The sequence below is a fragment of the Arachis hypogaea genome, chromosome 3 (genome assembly GCF_003086295.3).
Source record: "Arachis hypogaea cultivar Tifrunner chromosome 3, arahy.Tifrunner.gnm2.J5K5, whole genome shotgun sequence".
Taxonomy (NCBI): domain Eukaryota; kingdom Viridiplantae; phylum Streptophyta; class Magnoliopsida; order Fabales; family Fabaceae; genus Arachis; species Arachis hypogaea.
This window is the reverse complement of record NC_092038.1, coordinates 130283903-130307005: the sequence shown is the minus strand read 5'-3', so window position 1 is coordinate 130307005 and position 23103 is coordinate 130283903. Positions and strand designations below refer to the sequence as shown.

The 23103-nt window shown below is 35.4% G+C and overlaps 2 protein-coding genes across 4 annotated transcripts; both read left to right on the top strand.

The window, feature by feature from the left end:
• Window positions 1-3974: 3974 nt before the first annotated feature.
• On the top strand, window positions 3975-7744 carry LOC112791620 (U-box domain-containing protein 17). Of its 2 annotated transcripts, XM_029297218.2 has the most exons (3): window positions 4012-4583; window positions 4675-4725; window positions 6622-7744. In XM_029297218.2, the coding sequence occupies exons 1-3, from the start codon at window positions 4252-4254 to the stop codon at window positions 7469-7471; spliced, it is 1233 nt and encodes a 410-aa protein (XP_029153051.1). In that variant the 5' UTR covers window positions 4012-4251; the 3' UTR covers window positions 7472-7744. The 2 variants fall into 2 exon arrangements, with proteins under 2 accessions (XP_025690314.1, XP_029153051.1); XM_025834529.3 differs by lacking the exon at window positions 4675-4725 and having other exon boundaries at window positions 3975-4583.
• An 865-nt stretch (window positions 7745-8609) lies between these two features.
• LOC112791619 (protease Do-like 7) lies at window positions 8610-22864 on the top strand. Of its 2 annotated transcripts, XM_072233526.1 has the most exons (25): window positions 8655-9408; window positions 9511-9581; window positions 10309-10443; window positions 11013-11071; window positions 11197-11233; window positions 11713-11838; window positions 12005-12094; window positions 12639-12704; window positions 12794-12850; window positions 12938-13003; window positions 13367-13474; window positions 14069-14149; window positions 14643-14692; window positions 14819-14984; window positions 15794-16288; window positions 16966-17148; window positions 17246-17351; window positions 17875-18045; window positions 18150-18229; window positions 18951-19034; window positions 19948-20175; window positions 20410-20625; window positions 20768-20925; window positions 21571-21682; window positions 22210-22864. In XM_072233526.1, the coding sequence occupies exons 1-25, from the start codon at window positions 9105-9107 to the stop codon at window positions 22384-22386; spliced, it is 3426 nt and encodes a 1141-aa protein (XP_072089627.1). In that variant the 5' UTR covers window positions 8655-9104; the 3' UTR covers window positions 22387-22864. The 2 variants fall into 2 exon arrangements, with proteins under 2 accessions (XP_025690313.1, XP_072089627.1); XM_025834528.3 differs by lacking the exon at window positions 18951-19034 and having other exon boundaries at window positions 8610-9408.
• The last annotated feature ends 239 nt before the right edge of the window (window positions 22865-23103 follow it).

The following is a 23103-nucleotide window of genomic DNA, read 5'->3' as shown; positions in this document are numbered from 1 at the left end:
CATTGGTATAGAATATAAAATTTCTATACAAATAGACTATTATATTAGATTAATTAATTTGTATAATTAAGTTGTATAAACGTGATATACTTATGAGAATACCTGTAATAATTTAAATATATTTGAGAATAAATTTAATATTTTTTAATACAATTTTTTCAGTATATATATAAATGAGGAATGTTAGAAAATTATTATAATTTATTATTTTTGACTATCAATTAATTATTAATGTTTAAGAATATAGAATAAAATATATTGTTGTATTACTAGACTAAAAAAATTAAATTGATGACTAAATAATAACAAAAGACAATAAATTTTGATAACCTATAATATTTCTCTATAAATTTATTATTAGGATTTGGTTGAATTAGTCCCACATTGCTTAGGATGGTAAATAGAGTGGGTGGTCTAGGCTATAAATATGAGGCTAAGTTCTCCATTTGTTTTTGCACCAGTCGGAAACACTTTAAGCTTGTATCTGATTTTTCTTTTCCTCTATACTCTTTGATTAGAGAGTGTTGTGAGGTGTAGTTAGATATTTGCTTTGAGAGAGTGTGGGTGTACTGGGGTGCCGGTGAGAGAAAGAAGTCTATGTGTTGTAACAATTTTCACATAGTGATATTCTCTGGTTGTCATTTGACAACGGCCGTGGTTTTTTCTCCGGTAATTGGAGTTTCCATGTTAAATTCTTGTGTTGTGGTTGTGTCTATTTTATTTCTCTGTCAAAGGTATTTTCTCAAGGGAGAATGGTGTATTATTCCCAACAAGTGGTATCAGAGCTTCGGTTCGGTGGGATTTATTCTTAGTATGCTCTGTGGTTGCAGCCTAGTCTGACCTTCCACATCAGAAAAGAATTTTGTCCTGTAGCTTGAGGTTGATCTTTGGTTGCTGTTGTTGTTGCTGGAAGGCAGTGTGACACTGTGAGAGTGTAGTTTGGAAAGGTTCTGGCTAAGGAAAGACTTGGTATTTAAGTGTGTCCATTGTGACCCACCTCTCTTTTATGGGGACCCTTCCTAGTGCACGGTCTACAGTTAAGTTATACTATTCCAGTATACGGTTGCAACAATGTCAGGATATTCAAGTGCTGTGAAGCTTGAAATAGAGAAATTTGATGGAAGAATCAATTTTGGCTTGTGGCAAATACAAGTCAAGGATGTGTTGATACAATCAGGTTTGCACAAGGCGTTGAAGGAGAAGATCTCTGGTATGAAAGATGATGTTCTCTAGAAGACAAGAAGTATCCTCATGGTATTACCGCACTGCCATGGATAAGGATAAGTTGTGGCAATCGGGTCCACAATTGCACACGGGCATTGGTTGGCGTTGAGATGCAAGGTGTGCGGCGGAGTTAGGTCGATGGCTGAAGAACTTCCAGGAAAAGCCAATTTGGAAGTTGCACCATGAATTTTCAGCAAGGTTTCGATCTGTACCAAGGCGAAATGCTTGGAGTGGTCTAATTCCAAGTGAGTATACTTTCATGGTGGAGTATGATAGTTCTCTGAACTATGATTGTCGGTATAGACAATGGCAGCAAAGAATTGTCGGTGTTGACAATGGAAGCTGAAGATGTGTGACTATTTCAATCAAGGTGGAGATTATTAGGATTTGGTTGAATTAGTCCCACATTGCTTAGGATGGCAAATGGAGTGGGTGGCCTAGGCTATAAATATGAGGCTAAGTTCTCCATTTGTTTTTGCACCAGTCGGAAACACTTTAAGCTTGTATCTGATTTTTCTTTTCCTCTATACTCTTTGATTAGAGAGTGTTGTGAGGTGTAGTTAGATATTTGCTTTGAGAGAGTGTGGGTGTACTGGGGTGCCGGTGAGAGAAAGAAGTCTATGTGTTGTAACAATTTTCACATAGTGATATTCTCTGGTTGTCATTTGACAACGGCCGTGGTTTTTTCTCCGGTAATTGGAGTTTCCACGTTAAATTCTTGTGTTGTGATTGTGTCTATTTTATTTCTCTGTCAAAGGTATTTTCTCAAGGGGAAATGGTGTATTATTCCCAACATTTATTTGATTTGTCAGTATTTAAAATTTCTGATTTATCAGTTATGTTGAAACTTATTTAATTTTTTTAAACTGAATTAGTAATCCAATTTTTTCATCCATATAATATTCAAATTTAAGTTAATATACTAAAATAGTAACGGTCAAAATGTATAATCTATCTGCATTCCAAAAAATGTAAGGTTTAATAATTTAAATAAAGATATTGTTAATATATGTCTTAAGAAGAGATTTTAAAAACACTATAAAAATATTTTATTAAATTTTAACTTTTTATTATTATATTACTAAATGATACCGTGTTTATTGATTTGAAAAAAGTGTACGATAGGGTGTCAATGAAGGTCTTATAGAAGGTTTTAGAAAATAGGAGAGTAAAGATCGCATATATTCGTGCAATTAAATACATATATGATGGGGCACAACTAGTGTAAAGACTCAAGATGATGTGACAGAGAAATTTTCTATTGGTATAGGATTACACCAAGGATCATCCTTAACTCCATATCTTTTCACATTAGTCTTGAAAGTACTTACAGAGCACATTCAAGAGTTTTTACCGATGATGTCCTTATGAGAGAATCAAGGGAAGACCTAAATAAGAAGTTGGACTTATGAAGAGAAGCCCTAGAAGTGTATGGTCTGCGCATAAGCCGTAGTAAGACGGAATATATGGAATATATGTTCGGTCTGAGAAGGAAAAACCCTAATATAGAGGTGAAGATTGGAGAAAACATCCTACAAAAAATTAAAAGCTTTAAGTATATTGGGTGCATCATATAGGATAATGGAGAGATTAAACAGGACGTAAATCATAGGATCCAAGCAGGTTGGTCAAAATGGCGGAGTGCATTTGGTTTTATATGCGACAAAAAATACCTTTAAAACTTAAAGGTAAATTCTATCGTACTACTATAAGACTGGATATGCTTTATGGTACGGAGCGTTGGGCGGCCAAAGGGGAGCACGAACATAAGTTGAGTGTAGTAGAGATGGAGATGTTGAGATGGATGAGTGGTCATACGTAATTGGATAAAATAAGAAATGAAGATATAAGGAAGAGAGTTGGAGTAGCACCCATTGTGGAAAGGACGGTAGAAGCGTGTCTCAGGTGGTTTGGACATGTGAGAAAAAGACTAACAAAACATCTAATTAGGAAGGTAGATGAGATGAAAAATGGACAAGAGGTGAAAGGCAGATGAAGACCTAAGAAAACCATCCATGATCTACATGTAAACAGTTTCTCTGTAAACATGATATATGACAGAGTTCAATGATATCGTTTGATTTATGTAGCCAACTCCACATAGTGGTACAAGACTTTGTTGTTGTTGTATTATTAAACGATGTTTTAAAAATACAACATAACCAAATTCTATAAAAACTTAATTAACTTATATCCTAAAAATATATATTAAAGATTTAAACTTTGTATTTTTTCTTTACAAACTTTTTAAGTAATAATCTTAAAATATGTATTTAAAATAAAAATTAGCTAAACCTTTCTTTAAATAATTACAAAGTGTTCGTTAAATAATAAAATCAAAATAAATAAATAGGTTGTCCTTAAAGATTGATTGATTTAGGTTTGATAGCATTAAAATTCAAAGAATGAAGTTATTGTTGAGTGTTTGACTGAAAGGAGACCAACTCAAATCACACATCCAGAAAAACAAACAAAGTAGCAATAGTAATAATAATTTAAGAAAAATACTATAAGATTAATAAAATTTATTATTTTTTGTAAATAATTAATTAATAATATTAAAAAGTATAAAATAAAAATATATTATTTAATTATTAAATAAAAAATTGAATTAATAATTAAAATATTAGTTAAAAATAATAAATTATATTAGTATTAAAACTTTTTTCATAATTTAATAATGAAGAAAATAAATAAATAAATAAAATGGGGTAAAAGATATTAAAGCATGATCTAAGAAAAGTTTTACCGAACTACTACTACCTCCCATTCTCCCAAGGCCCAAGCATGTAGCCAACAAACAATACCACCTCTTTCTCTCTCTCTCTCCATCACCATCTCTGTGCCTATAACTGTTGTTTCATAACTGTTGCTTAACGCCTCACCCATAACCTCCACCTCACCTTTAATTACTCTCTCTCTCTCTCCTATTCTTTTTCTCAACCTCTTAAATAAATCTCACACCCTCACATACACACCCAGATTTTTCTTTCTTTTACTCTCTCTCTCTCTCTCTCTCTCTCATCCATGGAGAGTCCTCATTCTCCTTCTTCTTTCCCTTCCTCGCCTTCCTATTCATCCTCCTCAGAGGGCCAGAGCGCCGACGGCATCTTCGACGCCGACGAGCCTCGCACGCCCCTCGCAGTCCGCCGGGCCCTCCAGCTCCTCTACTCCGGGGACCCTGAACTCCAGGTCCAGGCAGCTCGCGACATCCGGAGGCTCACCAAGACCTCCCCCCGCTGCCGCCGACAGCTCTCTGAAGCTGTCGGTCCGCTCGTTTCCATGCTCCGAGTCGACTCGTCCGAGTCACACGAACCCGCGCTCCTCGCCTTGCTCAACCTCGCCGTCAAGGATGAAAAGTACGTACCTAACTTCACTTCCAGTCCCAAAAAGAAAATTACTATTTTCACGTACAGATATTTTTCACCCCCTCCTTTTTTTTTTTCTCAGCAAAAAAGGAAATATGAAATTCAAGAGGACAAAAGAAATGTTTCTTTCGCGGTGGGATTAATTAATTATTGAATGACTTCATGAGTGGATTATTTTTAATTTTTATTTAATTTTATTTCTTTTTGGGGGAGTTAGGTGGTTAATTTGCTATTATCGTTGTGATTTTATTGGTGTTGTGGTTTGATGCTTGATGCGCTTTCTCTGCTTTTTGGCGTTCGATTGCTTAGGAATTCGTGCGATCTTTTCATGAGAACCTGTGCGATGATGATGCCTTGAAAGTCATCAAGTTGGGGATTCCTATATATTATTGAAAATTGAGAAATAAAATAATGGCAATTTGGGTTTTCAGGATGTTAGTATATTTGGTGTAGTACCGCAAGATTCTGATTTTTATTCGTCGGTCCCTCAGTTTTTTTGGTCCCATATATTTTATTTTCATCTGATTGGATGCTCTGACAATATAAGTATTTGGTGATCTTTATTATTTGTATTTTTTATTCTCTAGGGACGGCTCGATCATCTTGTTATTCAGAATCCGATAAGATATTTGTTAGAAGTTAGAACAGCTCTTCATGGCTTAGAATGCAAGATGGTCATATTTGTTGAGAATATATGGGAAAAATTAAAATTAGAGACATGAAATAGTAAAAAAAAAAGGAATTTGTTGAATATATATAAAATAATTTCCCCTTGTGATGAGTAATACTAGTGTCTTGATACAAGTTACTTTATCAACTGATGGCTTGAATGCCTACGTACCCATACCACAAGAAAGAATTGGATGCTTTATATATTACTCCAGTTAGGCTTATCTGATTGGAAGATAGTTAAGTGGTTTTTCTTTGGCTCACATGGTGCATTTTCCTTTTTCCCTTTAGCTTCTTTTCATTTCTTTTTTGGCAGATGTCTTCTTCTTGAAGCAATCTTTTTTCGGGTTAGTTTTCACCTTCTAGCAAATGGAATAGTTCATTTCCTTTATTGTGCTTTAGGTACTGGTACTTTCCATTCAGTTCCAAAATACCTAACCAATGCACCGCTAGTTAATATATACAATCCCGTGAGTCTTTACTAATGTCATGTTTGTGAAACATAGAAAATAGTACTAAATGAATTAAAAGGAAACCACTTTAGCTGTAAAATTTTTATTATTTAACTCTTGTATGTTTAATCTTTCTGGAGATGGTTCGAATCTCTGCATTGCACGCGGTTCAAGTTCAACCACTGCTTGGCTTTTTTCCTGCTCTTCTCATTAATGATATGCTTGCTTGAGTAGGTGGAAATTGGGGTTGTAAAAAAAGAAGAATATATGATATGAGGGGAGAGAAAATATTGAGTGTTCTGGAAGGTTTTGATTTTCTCTATTAGGGGGTGGAAAATCACTTTCATTGCTACAAGTGTGGCTAAAAATTTATGGGTCGGATTTCTTCAACCTTCATGTATTTTCGTTTTCTTTATACCAAAGTTAGTATGAACTATGAAGTGATTTTCATTCCAAATTTCTTTTCACCCTGTTTAAAACCTATGGAAACTAAACTAAATGCACCGCCTAAAATTTTTTGTTTTGGCTCCTGATTTAATTCATGATTATTTTCTTTCTAGTTTCTTTGCTTCTTGCACATGAGGCCTAACTGGGGTACCTTCAACCTTTATGATTAAAAGAAAGCCATTGACCCTAAACCGAACTCCAATTATTAAAAGAGACCAGGAAATTTTGTTTAGGTACATTTAATGTCGCTTTATAATGAAGTTACAGTAAACATACATTAAATATTACAACTTCTCTGTTTATGTATGTGGACTCTCTGTTTATGTATCTTGTTATCTTTATTCTTTTAATTTGTACGTTGCCATTGTATGAGATGTTAGTTTCAGATTAAATTTGAATACCTGCCGGTCATAATAATTTATTGATATTCATTGCTTGACTCTTTACTTGTTATCTTGCAGGAACAAAATCAATATTGTAGAGTCTGGCGCATTAGAACCCATAATCAGTTTCCTCAAGTCAGAAGATCTAAATCTGCAGGAATCTGCAACTGCATCTTTGCTCACACTCTCTGCCTCTTCAACAAACAAACCGATCATCAGCGCTAGCGGAGCCATTCCTCTTCTCGTGGACATCCTGAGAGATGGAACCCCACAAGCCAAAGCTGATGCAGTTATGGCTCTCTCTAACTTATCAACGTACCCCAATAACCTCAGCATCATCCTCCAAACAAATCCAATCCCTTTCATAGTCAACATTCTCAAAACCTGCAAGAAATCATCAAAAACAGCTGAAAAATGCTGTTCCTTGATAGAATCCTTGATGGAGTACGACGAGGGAAGAATCGCCCTGACATTGGAAGAAGGCGGCGTGCTGGCAGTTGTGGAGGTTCTTGAGAGCGGGACACTCCAGAGCAGGGAGCACGCCGTTGGAGCGCTATTGACAATGTGCGAAAGCGACAGGTGTAAATACAGGGAACCAATCCTTAGAGAAGGCGTGATCCCGGGACTTCTGGAGCTAACTGTTCAGGGGACTCCAAAGTCTCAGTCGAAGGCACGCACCCTTTTGCAGCTGCTAAGAGAGTCTCCTTACCCGAGATCTGAAATTCAGCCAGACACTCTTGAGAACATAGTGTGCAACATCATTTCACAGATTGATGGGGATGATCAATCTGGTAAAGCAAAGAAGATGCTGGCTGAGATGGTGCAAGTTAGCATGGAACAGAGTTTAAGGCATTTACAGCAAAGGGCTCTTGTATGCACACCCACAAGTGATCTTCCTATTGCTTCAGAAGTTCCTTCAAAATCATAGTTTCTCTTTTTCTTTCCATAGAGGGGGAAAAATGATAATAATACTTGAAAGTAAAGTATGCCAGTCCAGGCCATTTGTGTAGGTATCTTGTGACTGGTGACTGTCAATAAACCAATGTTGTGAGAGGATAAGGAGCATGATTTTGTAGTTGGTTTGTAAAGAAACTTTGTGTATAAAAATGATACACTAGTAGTGGTAGTGCTAAAAAGGCTAATTATCCCTTTCTTTGTTTCCATGTCTGCCATGGATTATAATAGTAAACTTCTTTGTTTCTTTCCTGGCGGGCTTAAAAAAGAGGAGCTTATTAAAAACCCAAAAGAGAAAGAGAAAAAAAGAGTAAACTTATGGTAGTAGACTGCATGGTCAACAAGGGAGGCTTGAAATTCTAAGTGATTTTTTAAAAAGACTTTATATAAGGTTCTTATTTTCAACAACTTATAAGTATAAACAAACCATGAGTCATTGGATTGCAAGTTTGATGGGTTTTTTTTTTCTATAGAAAAATTTGTTAGAAATGAAAATGAAGAATAAAAAACTTGTGCAACTTCGCATAACGTGAAGCTGAGCCGGCATGTAGTTTGGATTTCCCATTTTAATTTGACTACATCCTTTTGTCTTTGACGTCATACACAAAATTAGTTATGCACATACAACAGAAAAAAAAAGTCAGAATTTTAATAACCAATAAATAGAATATAATGAATTGAATTTTAATATATCACGAGAATAATATCAATTTGTACAATGTCATTGAGTTTGAGTTGTATAGAAAAATAAAAGTATGTAAATAAACAATTATTTATTTAACATTATTTTAGATTTGAAGACATGTTAGGAATACAAAAAATAAATATTAAAAATTTATTAATCTTCCATAAAGAAATTTTACTTTTATATTTTAATAAATATTTCTATTTTCTAGGGTATTTATTAGAGAAAATTTTAAAATATACTAAAATTAATTTCAAATAAACACAATAAAAAGCATACCGTGACATAGTAAAATTCATACTAATCCAGTAGTTAAGTTTTGTAAAAAAAAAAAAAATCACCAAAAAGTGGTTAAGTTTTCTATATTTTATGTGAATATAAAATTGTGTGTTCTAAACTTCTAACTTCTAATTTTTTTTTTCCATGTGTGTAACAAGTAACAACTTAACATTTCCCAAATGACAAACTGACAAATAATAAAAATTGAGCTGCGGTGTCCGCTGTCAAAAAAAAAAAAGGAAAATAGTGAGTAGTGCAAAGGAAAGTGCTTAACAATATGAGCGAAATAATGAAACAATAAAGAAAATTTCTGAGAGGACGACTGATTCATTATTTGATTTGATTATTGGAACTACAATAATAGTGTGATGATAGCAGCTGCAATTGGAGTTCGGAAAAAAGAGGGGCCTGGTTGGTGAGTCAGTGAGTCGCGTTTACACAATTACACGGCAGCGAGTTGAAAGTTGAAACCCAAACTCGCTGTTGAAGCTGTGTCTGTACTCTCTCTGGCAGGCGTAGCTGTTACCTCATTCACTCACTGACTAACTCACTCGACTCGTTGGCGTGAACTCACTGGTTTGTTACTACTCTCAAAAGCTTTTAAGCTTCCTTCATTCACTCCTGAACCCTAGCTAGCACGAGAATGGGAGATCAAGTCGACGAGAGGTTGGGATCCGATGGATTGGACTCCGATGCTGCTGGTGGCGCCGCCGTCAAGGCCGATGAGCTCTGCATGGAGATCGATCCGCCCCCGTTGCAGGAGAACGTCGCTACCGCTGAGGATTGGCGGAGAGCACTCAGCAAGGTCGTCCCCGCTGTCGTCGTCCTCCGCACAACCGCATGCCGCTCGTTCGACACTGAGTCTGCCGGTGCCAGCTACGCCACCGGCTTCATCGTCGACAAGCGCCGCGGCATCATCCTCACCAATCGCCACGTTGTCAAGCCCGGTACCACACTATACGATCAATGATCGGAGTTTCTTCTATTTTTCGCTACCTATTCGGTGTTAATATCTTCGTCATATGCATTCTTTTATTTGTTATGTCTAGGTCCTGTAGTTGCAGAGGCCATGTTTTTGAACCGCGAAGAAGTTCCAGTGCATCCAATATACAGAGATCCAGTGAGTGAACCTTTTTTTTTTGTCCTCCCTCTCCCCCCTCCATTTTTTGTGCTTTTGTTTCTGTCGTTAAATTGATTATTTCTGAGCTTCGACTTGGACAGTTCATTGTGCTGCCATAGTTAATTGGTAATTTCGTTGTTGATTGGGGTAATGGTCATTTCTGCAATGTATTCTGCTTCCCGTAATTACCTAGTTGAATTTGCACAAATGCTCGCATGACTTGGGAGGGATGCAGGAAAATTTTGTGATAACTGGTACTGACATGTGAAACATGGCAAATAATTGGTATTCATACTGTTTCTTTTAAGAAACAAGCAGTTATAATAAAAGATTGTTTGTGTGGTACTATGGTTATTACCTATGGTCAGATTGAAGATCAGTATAACATTGTTGTACAAATGACGATTGTTTTATGCTAATCTCAACCACCTTTAGTATTCCTATTTTGTTGTGTTTTGTCGTTACATTTTTCTAATTTCTTTCCAAGAGCTTAAGATCTTTTGTCCTAAGAAATAAAATTCATGTCTTTAACCTTCTTGCACAGGACTTCTTACATATGTTTAAATACTATAATAACTAAGTATGTTGTTCACAGATACTTGTTATTTAATTTATTTTCATTTATTTGATTGGTTTATCATTGCTTAACTCTTTTCTTTCCCTGATTTTGGGTTCTTATTTCTCTGTGCCTCTTGATACAACCTACTATATACATACACTTTTGCAGGTCCATGATTTTGGGTTCTTTCGTTATGATCCTGGTGCTATACAATTTCTGAATTATGATGAAATACCTCTTGCACCTGAGGCTGCATGTGTTGGACTAGAAATCAGAGTTGTTGGCAATGACAGTGGTGAGAAGGTATTACCTCAATATTTGCGTTATGACCAACTCAATAGAGCACTATTTAGGAAAATAGAATGATGCTGTAATTTATGATGTGAAATAAAAAGAACACCCCAGTCTGTAAGGCTTCCACATGGTGGTGTCTAGGAAGAACAGACATACGCAGCCTTAGCCTTGCAAGCTGGATTTGAACTGGTGACTTCTAGGGCATCTGGGACTCTGGGAGCAATTTTACACAAGGCTCACCCTCTTGGTCACATAGCAGCCTTATGCTGAGCAATACTTTTTTTATTGGTTTCATATCACAATCAATTTTACATCTGGCTTCATAGTTCCTTCATTTGTTGTCTTCTATAAATTTTCTTTTCTATGGTTTCCTAAATCGATTGATTTATAAGCATTTTTTGTGGGTTTGACATTGACATTCAACTGATATTCTTTCCTGATCATAACTGTCACTAGCTTTTTGTTTATGTAGAGGACCATGACTTCTATTCCAATGCATTCTTGGTTATTCCCTCCCCGCGGCCGGTTTCCTAACTTAAATTCTGAATTATTATTTTAATTTTGAAATTTACTTTCAGGTTTCCATTTTGGCTGGTACTCTTGCTCGGTTGGACAGGGATGCTCCTCACTATAAGAAGTATATTTTAAATATCTGGTTATATATATATATATATATATATATATATATATATATATATATATATATATATATATATATTTCTTCTTTCATGAATAGGTAGTTAAAAATATTATTTGATGCAGGGATGGGTACAATGACTTCAATACCTTCTACATGCAAGTAAGTGAGAATGACTGTTTATGAGCTGATTTGCACATTTTCTTCAAAATTTCAAATTATGAGTTTGATCAAGTTATTAGTTTTCTTTCAAATTTACCTTCCTTTAATTTCTTTGCTGGGTTGTCTTTGGACTGTTTCAATGTCAAATAGTTTTTCCAATATCATAAAAGGATTCATCAGTTGTTTATATTTATTTAAAACTTGGATGTAAGGTAGAATTAGAGATTAGAGGGAGCTTGATTGCTATAAATTTTAGGCAAAGAGAATTTGCTTCTGAGCATGAGACCCATTCTGAGCTGATGGACCTCCATTTGACACCTTAATTCACTGATTGAGTGATCTTTTTATACTTGGTTTTTAAGTCCTTCAGAGAAGTCTTTTACAAGTACTGTTCATGGTCAAACCCTTAGTACTCAATAGTCTGTAGCAATTGTTCATTGGCTTATTGCAACCAAATTACTAATTATTTTGCATTTCAGGCAGCCTCTGGGACCAAAGGAGGATCAAGCGGTTCCCCAGTTATAGATTGGCAAGGGAGGGCAGTGGCCTTGAATGCTGGGAGCAAGTCATCAAGTGCATCAGCATTCTTTTTACCTCTAGAACGAGTGAGTTTATATATATATATATATATATATATATATATATATATATATATATATATATATATATATATATATATATGCTGAACTTGTCTAATGCTTCTTGTAGTAAACTGGGAGAAGTGTGACTGTTCTATTGGTGAGCAACTAAACACAACGATATACTTTTCAGGTAGTGAGGGCATTGAGATTTATTCAAAAGGGCAGTGAAACATATGTTGATAAATGGAAGGCAGTTTCTATACCTCGTGGTACACTTCAGGTTTGTCATTTGTATCACCTTTTTACCTTATGATAACAGAATATAGTTGAGACCTTTTCACAATTTTTACTTATTATGGACATGGCTATATGCCTAAATCCCTTTCTTTATAAGCATGGAAATACTGATGTATGCATATTTCTGTATTATTTAGTAATACCAATGTTATTTAGAAGTTTCGTTCCCTGACTTTTGAATCAGCTTGTTTGCTCGTCAAATCTTTTACATTTAGGAGCGTGAGATGATTGTAGACACTTTATCCATTATAATTTAGCAATGTCACATCATTCTTTTCATTGTATATTTTATATGCTGCTCATTACAGATGAATATAACTGTACAGTTTCTCACTCGTCATGTTTTTGACATTTTAATTTGCTTTGTCTTCTGTTTGCTTGACTGACTGCTTGTTTGCTCTTATTTTTCTCTTTTAAGATTCCAAGAAATAATTTAAAATTTTCCTCTTCTTGTTTCTCAAATTGGTGTGTCCTTTGGGATGGTGCAATCTCTTTTTTATTTCTAACTTGTGTAAAATATGATACAGGCAACATTTCTGCATAAAGGTTTTGATGAGACTCGCAGGCTTGGTCTAAAAAGCGAGACAGAGCAGGTTGCTTGATCTATATTAAGCTGTCTTTACTTGGAAGCAGTTTCATTTAAATATGCCTTGAATTGTTACCCTGTTTATGAATAATGTAGATGGTACGTCATTCTTCTCCATCTAGTGAAACTGGAATGCTAGTTGTGGACTCTGCGGTAAGCATATTGTTACTCAGAAGATTCAATCTTTTATGGGGTGAAATCCATTTCAAATTCTGTGGGCTTAATCCTCGGCTTGTTTAGGTGCCAGGCGGTCCAGCTTATAAACATTTGGAACCAGGCGATGTGCTTGTTCGTGTCAATGGGGAAGTAAGTTTGTCATGATACACGATTTTGCTTCTACCTGTCATTCTTTGGTTCTCTGTTTTATTAACCTTTACTTTTTTTTTCTTTTTTTTTTTGTTTTTTTTGGGGGGGAGGGGGAGGAAAGAAGATATTCTTGAGACATGAATTTCTAAATAATGCCTTCCTGGTATTTGATAACTTGGTCAACTTTATCTTGGGAGTTTTGTTTTGTGTTTTTTTAGTGATCATTGGTTTCAAGAATTACTTTCTTATGCTTGAAGGCTGCATAAACAGGGACTTCTCTGGTCTTGTATAACTTGTGAAAGATCAGGATCCAGTTTTCTAATCAGTTTGCTAGTGCTTGACGACTCTGCAATTTTGTTGCAGGTCATTACTCAGTTTCTGAAACTGGAGACTGTACTTGATGACAACGTAAACAAGAATATTGAATTACAAATTGAAAGGGGTGGCACATCGAAGATATTATCTTTGTTGGTGAGAACCTTTTTCCCCCTTGGATTATGAATGATATTAGCATACTCAAGTGCTTATTTATTATATGGGAATAAGGAATATCAGTACAGTGGTGATCAAACTGCAACCTCTTCTCTCTGATGAGAGAGGTTCAAGACACTAGAACATAGAAAACGGTAAATAATAATTATAAAGCATTAAAACATCATAAATTTGTAATTTGTACGTCCTACGGTTTACTAGTACCACTAAACTAGTTCTGAAAGTAATGGAAGGACTTACATAACATGATATTTACATGTGATCTGATTACCAATCACTTTTTTCTTTTCTTTTCTCTCTTTTTTTTTGTTTTTTTTGGGGGGGGGGGGGGGGGGGGGCAGTTGTTGGAATGAAGTCAGAATGACCAACTGAATCCAGCATCTCGCATTTTGCCACCTGTGAAGTATTACAGTATTACTTGTAAAATGAAATTGATGCGAATATTAGGGTTCTTTGTTGCTAATTTGAACCTGGCCTGTGATTTAGCTGACAGCTTCAATTGGTTAAAATCAACTTACTGCTTACTTGTGTGCTAATCCCCCCCTCCCCCCCTTCTTTTAATGTTCATCTCAGGTGCAAGATTTACACGCTATTACTCCTGATTATTTCTTAGAAGTAAGTGGGGCAGTGATACATCCTCTTTCTTATCAGCAGGTTAGTTAGACTCTACTCGGACTGTCTTTTAACTTTTATATTTTATTTTGCCTTCTCTGAAGCAGAGATGTTTGACTTTGAATTGCTTGCTGTTGAGAGGCTGAAGGAGGTGGCCAATTAGATTCAATGAAGAAATCGATCTTGAATGCTTACCTTGTTTGTGATACTTAAGAAATTATAGAAAATGTAGCTTTTTGATTCATTCTGTTTGTCTGTCTCTTCTCTCTATCTGTATGCCTACCTTCTGTTACATTACTATTTCCTATAAATTGTCAGTTTTCCAGATCTTGCTGGTTATATAATATATAAGTTTCTTAATGTGGTTAGAGCAGCAGGAATATCTTGATATGATGATATGCAACACCTGAGATTCAATCCCTTTTCTGAAATTCCATTATGTCTCTAAACCTTTCCCAAGGTTTCCTGTATTACTTTTTTAATTTTAATCTATCTGTCTCAGTATGGTGTTTTTTTGTCATCTTTGTTAATGCAGGCTAGGAACTTCCGTTTTCACTGTGGTCTTGTCTATGTGACAGAACCCGGGTATGTATATCTAAATAAAAGTTGGCTACACTAATAGGCTTTTGTTACCAAAGTATAATTGGAGAGTATCTATTGACCTGGTGTAAGATTCTATGCACTTTCATCACTAATTCTTCCTTTTTGCAGATATATGCTCTTTAGGGCAGGAGTTCCTCGCCATGCAATAATTAAGAAATTTGCTGGGGAGGAGATATCTTGTGTGGAGGAATTGATATCAGTTCTCTCTAATCTATCTAGGGGTGCTCGAGTTCCTTTGGAGTACATAAGCTACATGGATCGTCATCGAAGGAAGGTAATGGTTACTGTTAATCAAAGATATGAACTATGGAAAATTTGTATATTTTTAGATACACGTCTGTTGTGACTTCTGTAGGGAAGTGCTTTACCTTTTTAGACCTAAATACTGTTAGTTTTTCATCAATTAAATACGAACCATAATCAATGAAATGTGTATGATAGTATGGTATTTTAAGGAAACATGATTTTGTTAGTATGTGTGTTAATATAGCTGTAGCTTTATATACATGTGGTTAATGTAAATTTTTAGAATATGCTCCTTAGTTTTACAGATTATGTGTCACTAGAATTCACAAATGCTGAATGATGAGTATGACTGTTAAGATCCATGGTTAATAGGGATTAGGGAAAATACTTGACCACACTGTCAAATAATGCTTATGTGTGTTGTTTAAGGATTTGACTATCAATGATCAGAAATTATCAAATTAGTGAAGTCTATAATTTTGTATGAATTAGATATTTTAAAAAACAGATGGCAACTTGATCTTTTTTAGCACAAATGCAAATAACTAACTTAGAAATCAGATGAAGATTTGGTGTTTTTTAATCTAAAGGTTGGATTCATGTAAAGATTTGGTATGTTTTTATCTGTTATTCCTGTTAATAACTGAAATTAAAAATTTAATGTTGATTCTAGAAGCAGATTGAGACCTCCTGACACAATAATATTTTCATGATTAAAGCTGTGGTGTATATAATATATATTTGTGTAAATTTCTATATTGCTTTGATACCTAATTACACAACGTCTCCAAGATATAACCAATTGGTCATTGCTAATTTTGCTTTGTAAACATGCAGTCTGTATTGGTGACAGTTGACCGCCATGAGTGGTATGCCCCTCCCCAGATATACACTCGGGATGACAGTACAGGCCTCTGGATTCCAAGGCCAGCTTTTCAGCCTGACTCCTGTTTTCTATCATCTGGTTTTAAAAATGTTGGAAATATCGCCAACCATCCAGTTTCACTAAGTGGGGAACATGTGCCTGAAGATAACAATCATGGGTTGGCTGATGGTGTCACTAGCATGGAAACCAATTATGAAGATCCTTCTGCATATGTATCTCACCACAATGCATCTGATGCTGGAGTGAAGAAACGAAAAATGGAGGAAGATTTACCTGCTGATGGAAGTGTTGCTGATGTTTCCTTAAATGAAACTGGTGAAACAAAGGTCGGAAAACCAAATGCTATGCAGGATGATGTTTTAATGGATTATCAGGGTGTAACTGCTGCAGCAGCAAATGCATCAGTTGCTGAGCGTGTCATTGAGCCTACTCTTGTGATGTTTGAGGTATTATTTTGAATATTTAATTACAATTAAATTAGTGTTCTCTTAAAAGCATGGACATGCACCATACGAAAGTGATCAGATATGGTGCATCTCTTCTCTGAGTTTCATTATATCCTCAGCATAAGGTACCATATGATTTACATTTTTTCCCTCTGCGGTGTTAGATGATTTCCTTGATGTTTCTGTGTTCAAATCCCTTAACTAAATATTACCTTTGACCTTGTAACTTGTGATGGATGCCTCAGCCTGGGAATTCCATATGATGTCTGGAAATGTTGCCTGTGTTGTGTTTCTAGTTGTGGTAAGCTTAAGTTCATTTGCTTCTTGTCTGTCTAATTGTCTTAGCTGTGATATGTGTGCGAACTGCGATTTGGTGCTTTGCTCTGCTTGAAGCCAAACACAGCAATATGGCTTATGGCTTCCCTTGATTTTTATTTTTTCAATTTTCAACTTTTTTCCGTTTAATTTTCTCTTCATTTCCTCATGACTTTCATATTTGAGTATCCAAGTTCATTTTTCTAAGCATCTTCCAAGTAAAAAATCGGGATTAGATAGTCTGTTCTATGACTACCAATCATTTTTCTTAGCATCTTCAAGTAAAAAATCAGTGGTTTACTATCGTTCCAGTTTTCCCCAATTATTGTTATTGTTATATCAAAATCCTGTTGTACATGCAGGTCCATGTTCCTCCATCTTGCATGCTTGATGGTGTTCATTCACAGCATTTCTTTGGAACTGGTGTCATAATATATCACACTAAAGATATGGGACTGGTTGCAGTTGATAAGAATACAGTTGCAATTTCTGCCTCTGATGTGATGCTATCATTTGCTGCTTTCCCAGTTGAAATTCCAGGAGAGGTAACAGCTTTCTAAGAACTTTCGTTCTGTAACTAAGCGAATAAACAATAAGGCAGTATTTCTTTATCACGTTGTTCCTGCTTCGTTCTAATTTCAGGTGGTATTTCTCCATCCTGTTCACAATTATGCTCTCATATCATATGACCCCTCTGCTTTGGGACCTGTTGGTGCTTCAGTCGTTCATGCAGCAGAGTTACTTCCAGGTCAGTTTGGTTGTGAAATTGCTTTATTTGTATCATTTTGATGTGACTTTGCCATATCTAGATTTAAGGATAAAGAGGATTTTTCTCTTGCCATAGATACTATTTTCCCATGCTTTGGACAAGCTCCACCTTGGGACTGAAAGGTAAAAAGAAATATTGGGAGAAAATTATGTTTTCATATTACCGCAAAGTGTAAGATCTTGAGTCCCCTTCCTGTCAGGGAATTACTCCTCTTCCTAGTGAGGATGGGTAAGTGACAAGTGTGGAGATGATTAACTTTTGTGGACTTAATACTTCTAGTCAATGTTTGATAGATTTACTACTTTACACGGAATTTAAAAGCTAGTATATGAAATGATATCCCTGGTAAGGGATGAGGGAATATTTTAAAGGTAAAATGAACCTGTTTGGAAAAAATCTAAATTTTAGATCTTGATGATGTGCGAAGGCAGATGTTTTAATTGCACATGCAATCGTTCATCCAAATTTATGAAAGACTTATTTATTACATTTCCTTGCTCAGAGCCAGCATTACGTCGAGGGGATTCTGTTTACCTAGTTGGGTTGAGTAGAAGCCTTCAAGCAACCTCTAGGAAATCTGTTGTCACCAATCCTTGTGCTGCACTAAATATAGGATCTGCTGATTCCCCACGTTACAGAGCAACTAATATGGAAGTAATTGAGCTCGATACTGGTAACTTTAAATATGTTATGTTTTTTCTTCCTCCTTTTATTTATTTATTTTTAACTTGCTAGTTACTCATGCAGATTAATGTCTGACCCTGTCTAAAAATACAGATTTTGGTAGTACATTCTCAGGTGTGCTAACAGATGAACAAGGAAGGGTCCAAGCTATATGGGGAAGCTTCTCTACTCAGGTTTCTACCACTTATTCTTTGCTTGCAGGGTTGAATCCGGATGATAAAAAGTGTTATTATAGTAAATTGATGACAACAAATTCTTAAATACATCAACAAACGTAATTCTTTAGCCTTCTCTAAATTGTTTTGCTCATTAGGGATAACATCACTGCTTTTATGGTGAGACAGCCAAGAATTCAACTTTTTTATGCTCCTATTCATTCATTAGTTATTAAATTGGTTTCTGAACTAGACTTTGCTGGGTGTGTGCATTGTGTCCAATCAAAGCTTTCCTTTTTCGGTTTATGCGAGGGAGTGTTAGAAAATTTAATAACTTCTCCTTAGTCTTCTCCTTGGTGCACAATTGAACCTAACATCAATTGCTTTTTTCTTTTTCTTTGTTTTTTGTTGTTTAAAACTCTCTCTCCTTCTCTCTTTGGACGGGAATCTAAGGGAGGGGAGGGGAGTTGCTCTATTTCAAATTCAAGCTTTGCAATAGCCTTAGCAAGAATTTACAATAGTGTTGTTGCATAGATGACCTATTACTGGAGAACCATGGACTAATTTCTAATTGGAAGTGGGAGGAAAAAGTATTAGACTCTATCAATACATATTATCATAATGAATAAAAATTCTCACACGAGAGACTTAAAATAGTGTACATATTCTATGGTAGATTTTGGTCTTTCCATTTGTTTAAGTTAGTAAAACCTAACTTCAAACAGTTGTGTCCTCGTAGAAGAAGGGAAAGAGAAGAAAGACGAAAACTGGAAAGAGACGAGAGATGACAAATTTTACTCAAACTTCAAGAGGCTACCTGATGGTGGGTTGGTCCTTGAAGTCTGTCGCATTTTTCATTTAAAATTTTAATATCAACTGAGGAAGTCCTCTGACTGATTGAAGTAGTATGGCTCTTTTAAAGGTGAATCAAAGAACTTTAAGTCAAACAACATAACATTTTTTTAAAAGAAAGTAATTTCTTAAGTCTAAGGTTTAGAAAATTAGAAAAAATAAATAATAAAATAAATAAAATAAAGTCTTCTGACTGAGGAAGTAGTATGGCTAAGTTTTATTAATTCTTTTAGAAAGTCCTCTGACTGAGGAAGTCCTCTGACTGATTGAAGTAGTATGGCTCTTTTAAAGGTGAATCAAAGAACTTTAAGTCAAACAATATAACATTTTTTAAAAGAAAGTAATTTCTTAAGTCTAAGTTTTTGTTGTTTCCAAGACAGGCTTGATTGGTTAAAAGGCAAAGACAGAGTAGCAAAATGGAGACAGTTGGAAATTTTTTAATTATAAATTGTTGGCAGTCAGGCGTTGCAAGTAACGAATATGATAAATGGGATGACTAAAATATTTATATACAAGTTAGGTACAATTGAAGATTGAGAGGAGTAAAAAAACTTAAGTGTGATACTAATTAATATATTCTTCCTTTTGGCAGTATTTGTCTTGGTTCAATAATCAATACTGTTTTAACCTTTTTTGTATACATGATTAAGTTTCCTTTGGGGGACTGAGTAGCTGTAGATTGGAGGGCCTAAGGAATTACTTTTGAATAGTTACTGTCTATATCTTTTTTTCTTTTTTTTTTTTTTAACTTTTGTTGAAAAAAGAAAGGGGGGTGCTTATATGATCCATCCTGACTTTTTTTACCAAAAGAAAATATATATATATATATTTAATTGTTACATAACTTGTATTTATTGATGCTGATGCTGAATCCCCTGTACCAGCTGAAATTTGGTTGCAGTACATCAGAGGATCATCAATTTGTGAGGGGCCTTCCAATTTATGCGATAAGTCAAGTTCTTGAAAAGATTGTATCCGGTGCAAATGGGCCACCTCTTCTAATAAATGGTGTCAAACGGCCTATGCCCCTTGTGAGAATTTTAGAGGTTGAACTTTATCCCACATTGCTTTCTAAGGCTCGGAGTTTTGGATTGAGTGATGACTGGATTCAGGTATAGATCTTTCTCATATACTTTACGGTGTCCTTCTTTCTATGATATTAAGAATATTTTTTGCTATGCAATTCAAAGAATGCAAAATTCTGGCATTATTTGTGAAGATATATCTGGGAAAGATATTGCCAATGCTAGAAACTTTGTTTGGTAGCATTAATTGGTTTACTGGTTAAATTTGGCTGGAAAGAATTATATCCGAGTTATTTCCGTTCTTATCATTTGGTATTGTAGGCACTTGTTAAGAAAGACCCAGTAAGACGGCAGGTTCTACGTGTTAAAGGTTGCTTGGCTGGATCTAAGGCTGAGAATCTTTTAGAACAAGGAGACATGGTGTTGGCTATTAATAAAGAACCAGTGACATGCTTCCGTGACATTGAAAATGCTTGCCAAGCTTTAGACAAATCTAATGCCAATGATGGGAAGCTTCACATAACTATTTTTCGGCAGGTCTGTGAGAGTATTTACCCTTGGTGATTGAAGTTATATTATTTCTTTCTGCCTGCTGAATGAACTTTTTCCTATCCTTTCCCTTCTTGAGTAAGCTCCATGGATGGAGCAGATCTTAATGATTGATATAATTGTTGTTCAGGGACAAGAGGTCGAGCTTCAGGTGGGAACAGATGTTAGGGATGGAAATGGCACAACACATGCAATTAACTGGTGTGGCTGCATTGTTCAAGATCCACACCCCGCAGTACGAGCTCTTGGATTTCTTCCTGAAGAAGGCCATGGTGTATATGTGGCTAGGTATAATTTTGACTCATTCTTGTGCTATTCTTAATTCTGCAAAATGGTAAAGTCAAGGTAGGATGTTTATATTGAAAGTAATTTTGCAAACGGCTTTATTGTGGCTTCAGCCATGCACTGGAATAATTAATGTAAGGTCTGAATGGATAATAATTTTAAAAAATATATTTATCCAACATCCTCAGTCAACTTCCACACAGAAGTTTTCCTAATCTGCATGGTTACAGAATTTATGCATCTAGCTCTTGGTACATCTTAGAACCATTGCAAAGATTGTTATGTTGGGACCGGATTCAAGTCTGAAAGACTGACTTTGTTAAATGTGCACTTGCTTCATGATTGGATCACTCTGATCATATCTTGTTAATATCAGTGTATTAATCTGGAATCTAGACAGTGTTTTTTTAATTTGAAAACATAAAAATATATGATAGTAAAAGATAAAACATTGTTATCCTTTTTTGTTTTCTTACTGAATGTTTTTTTAACTTTATATGAATATTCTTATGTAGATAAATCTTTGTTAAAATTATATACTAAATTGTAAACTAGTAAATAGTTTTGTATTTACATACTATACAGCTGCAGCTTCTCTTACATGCACACTTTTGGTTGGTTACTGCTTATGTAATTTGTTTCTCACAGGTGGTGTCATGGCAGCCCTGTACATAGATATGGTCTATATGCTCTACAGTGGATAGTTGAAATCAATGGGAAGCCAACTCCAAATTTAGATGCTTTTGTTGATGTGACAAAGGTAGGAAAGTACCATGCACGATTAATTGTAACGATTAACACTCACTTATATTGCCTTCTTCCTCGTTAGAGCATATATTTTCATCATGATATGGTGTCCTTAGTGAATCTTAGTGCATTAAGAAGGCATGTCATGTCTTGATGCATCTCCAGCTATTGTGCAATTTGTGTGATCGTGTCTTATGTTACTTGAGGGACTCTACCTACTCACCTGATTTAGTCTGTGTTATCTTAAACAAAAATAGTGTGATTACTTTTTAACATATAACATCTATGGAATTTATTAAAACCTCTGATGATTTTGTTGGGACTCTGGGTGTCGGCCTATAAATCTCTGTTGACTCTTTCTGACGACAAGGAAATTGCGTATTTTAGGAAGAATATTGTTAGATTTCACAATTTGATTCTACTATTCATTGCAAGGCATCGTGGTTTTTGATGCATATTAATACCTACAAGTTACGACTCTACTTTTTGGGTATTTTCTAGGATTATGTACACCTTGTAATCTTTTCTTGATTTTAGCAGGAACTAGAGCATGGGGAGTTTGTACGTGTGAGGACAATTCACCTAAATGGAAAGCCACGGGTCCTAACATTGAAGCAAGATCTGCATTATTGGCCTACGTGGGAATTGAGATTTGATCCAGACACTGCAATTTGGTGTCGCAATATAATCAAATCGTTGAAATGCAGTACTGTATAAGCAGAGTATATTATTGGCAAACAAAACACTATAGAACCAGCAGCTGAGAGCACCTGAAATCTTGTGGAAGGCATCTGTGAGGTTTTCAGACATGCCACTCAAAATTGTTGTGGTGTTGCAGATTTGATGCTCTGCCTGGAGATGTCTACTGCATCGCCTTGATTGGTGAGTTATAGAGTATTCAATCCATGCTGGCAATGTTATTTTTGGATCATGTACTGCATCATTGAACCCGTCGCTTAATTATACTATATATGCTGGAAACGTTGGGTAATAAAAGGTAAATTAAAAATAAATATATACTTATCATTTTTTTAGGTTATTGAAACCAGAAAGCTTCTGTGTGGTTTCTCTTGGCTTTTGTATATCTTATCACTATGATGCCTTTAGCATCCTCACTTGCTCTTTCAATGTAAATGTGATGGAAAAATTCGGTAGTAGTAATGTAATTTTTGAAGACGATTGTCATTTTTCCGGCTTTTTGGCCTTTTTGACTATTTTTTTTTTGGGAATAAGTTACACCCTACACACACACCCCCATTTTTCTCCCCATGGCTTCTATAATCACTTTCTAGCAAGGCATACATATATGATATATGCTACTCAACCAAGCCTTTCAGCGTCTCTTTTACTTGCAGTTTGCCATTTATTCAACGTTTGGGGACTTGTATTAGTAAATAAGACAACGGGAATGCCAAGTATTTCTGTTCTCGTCCA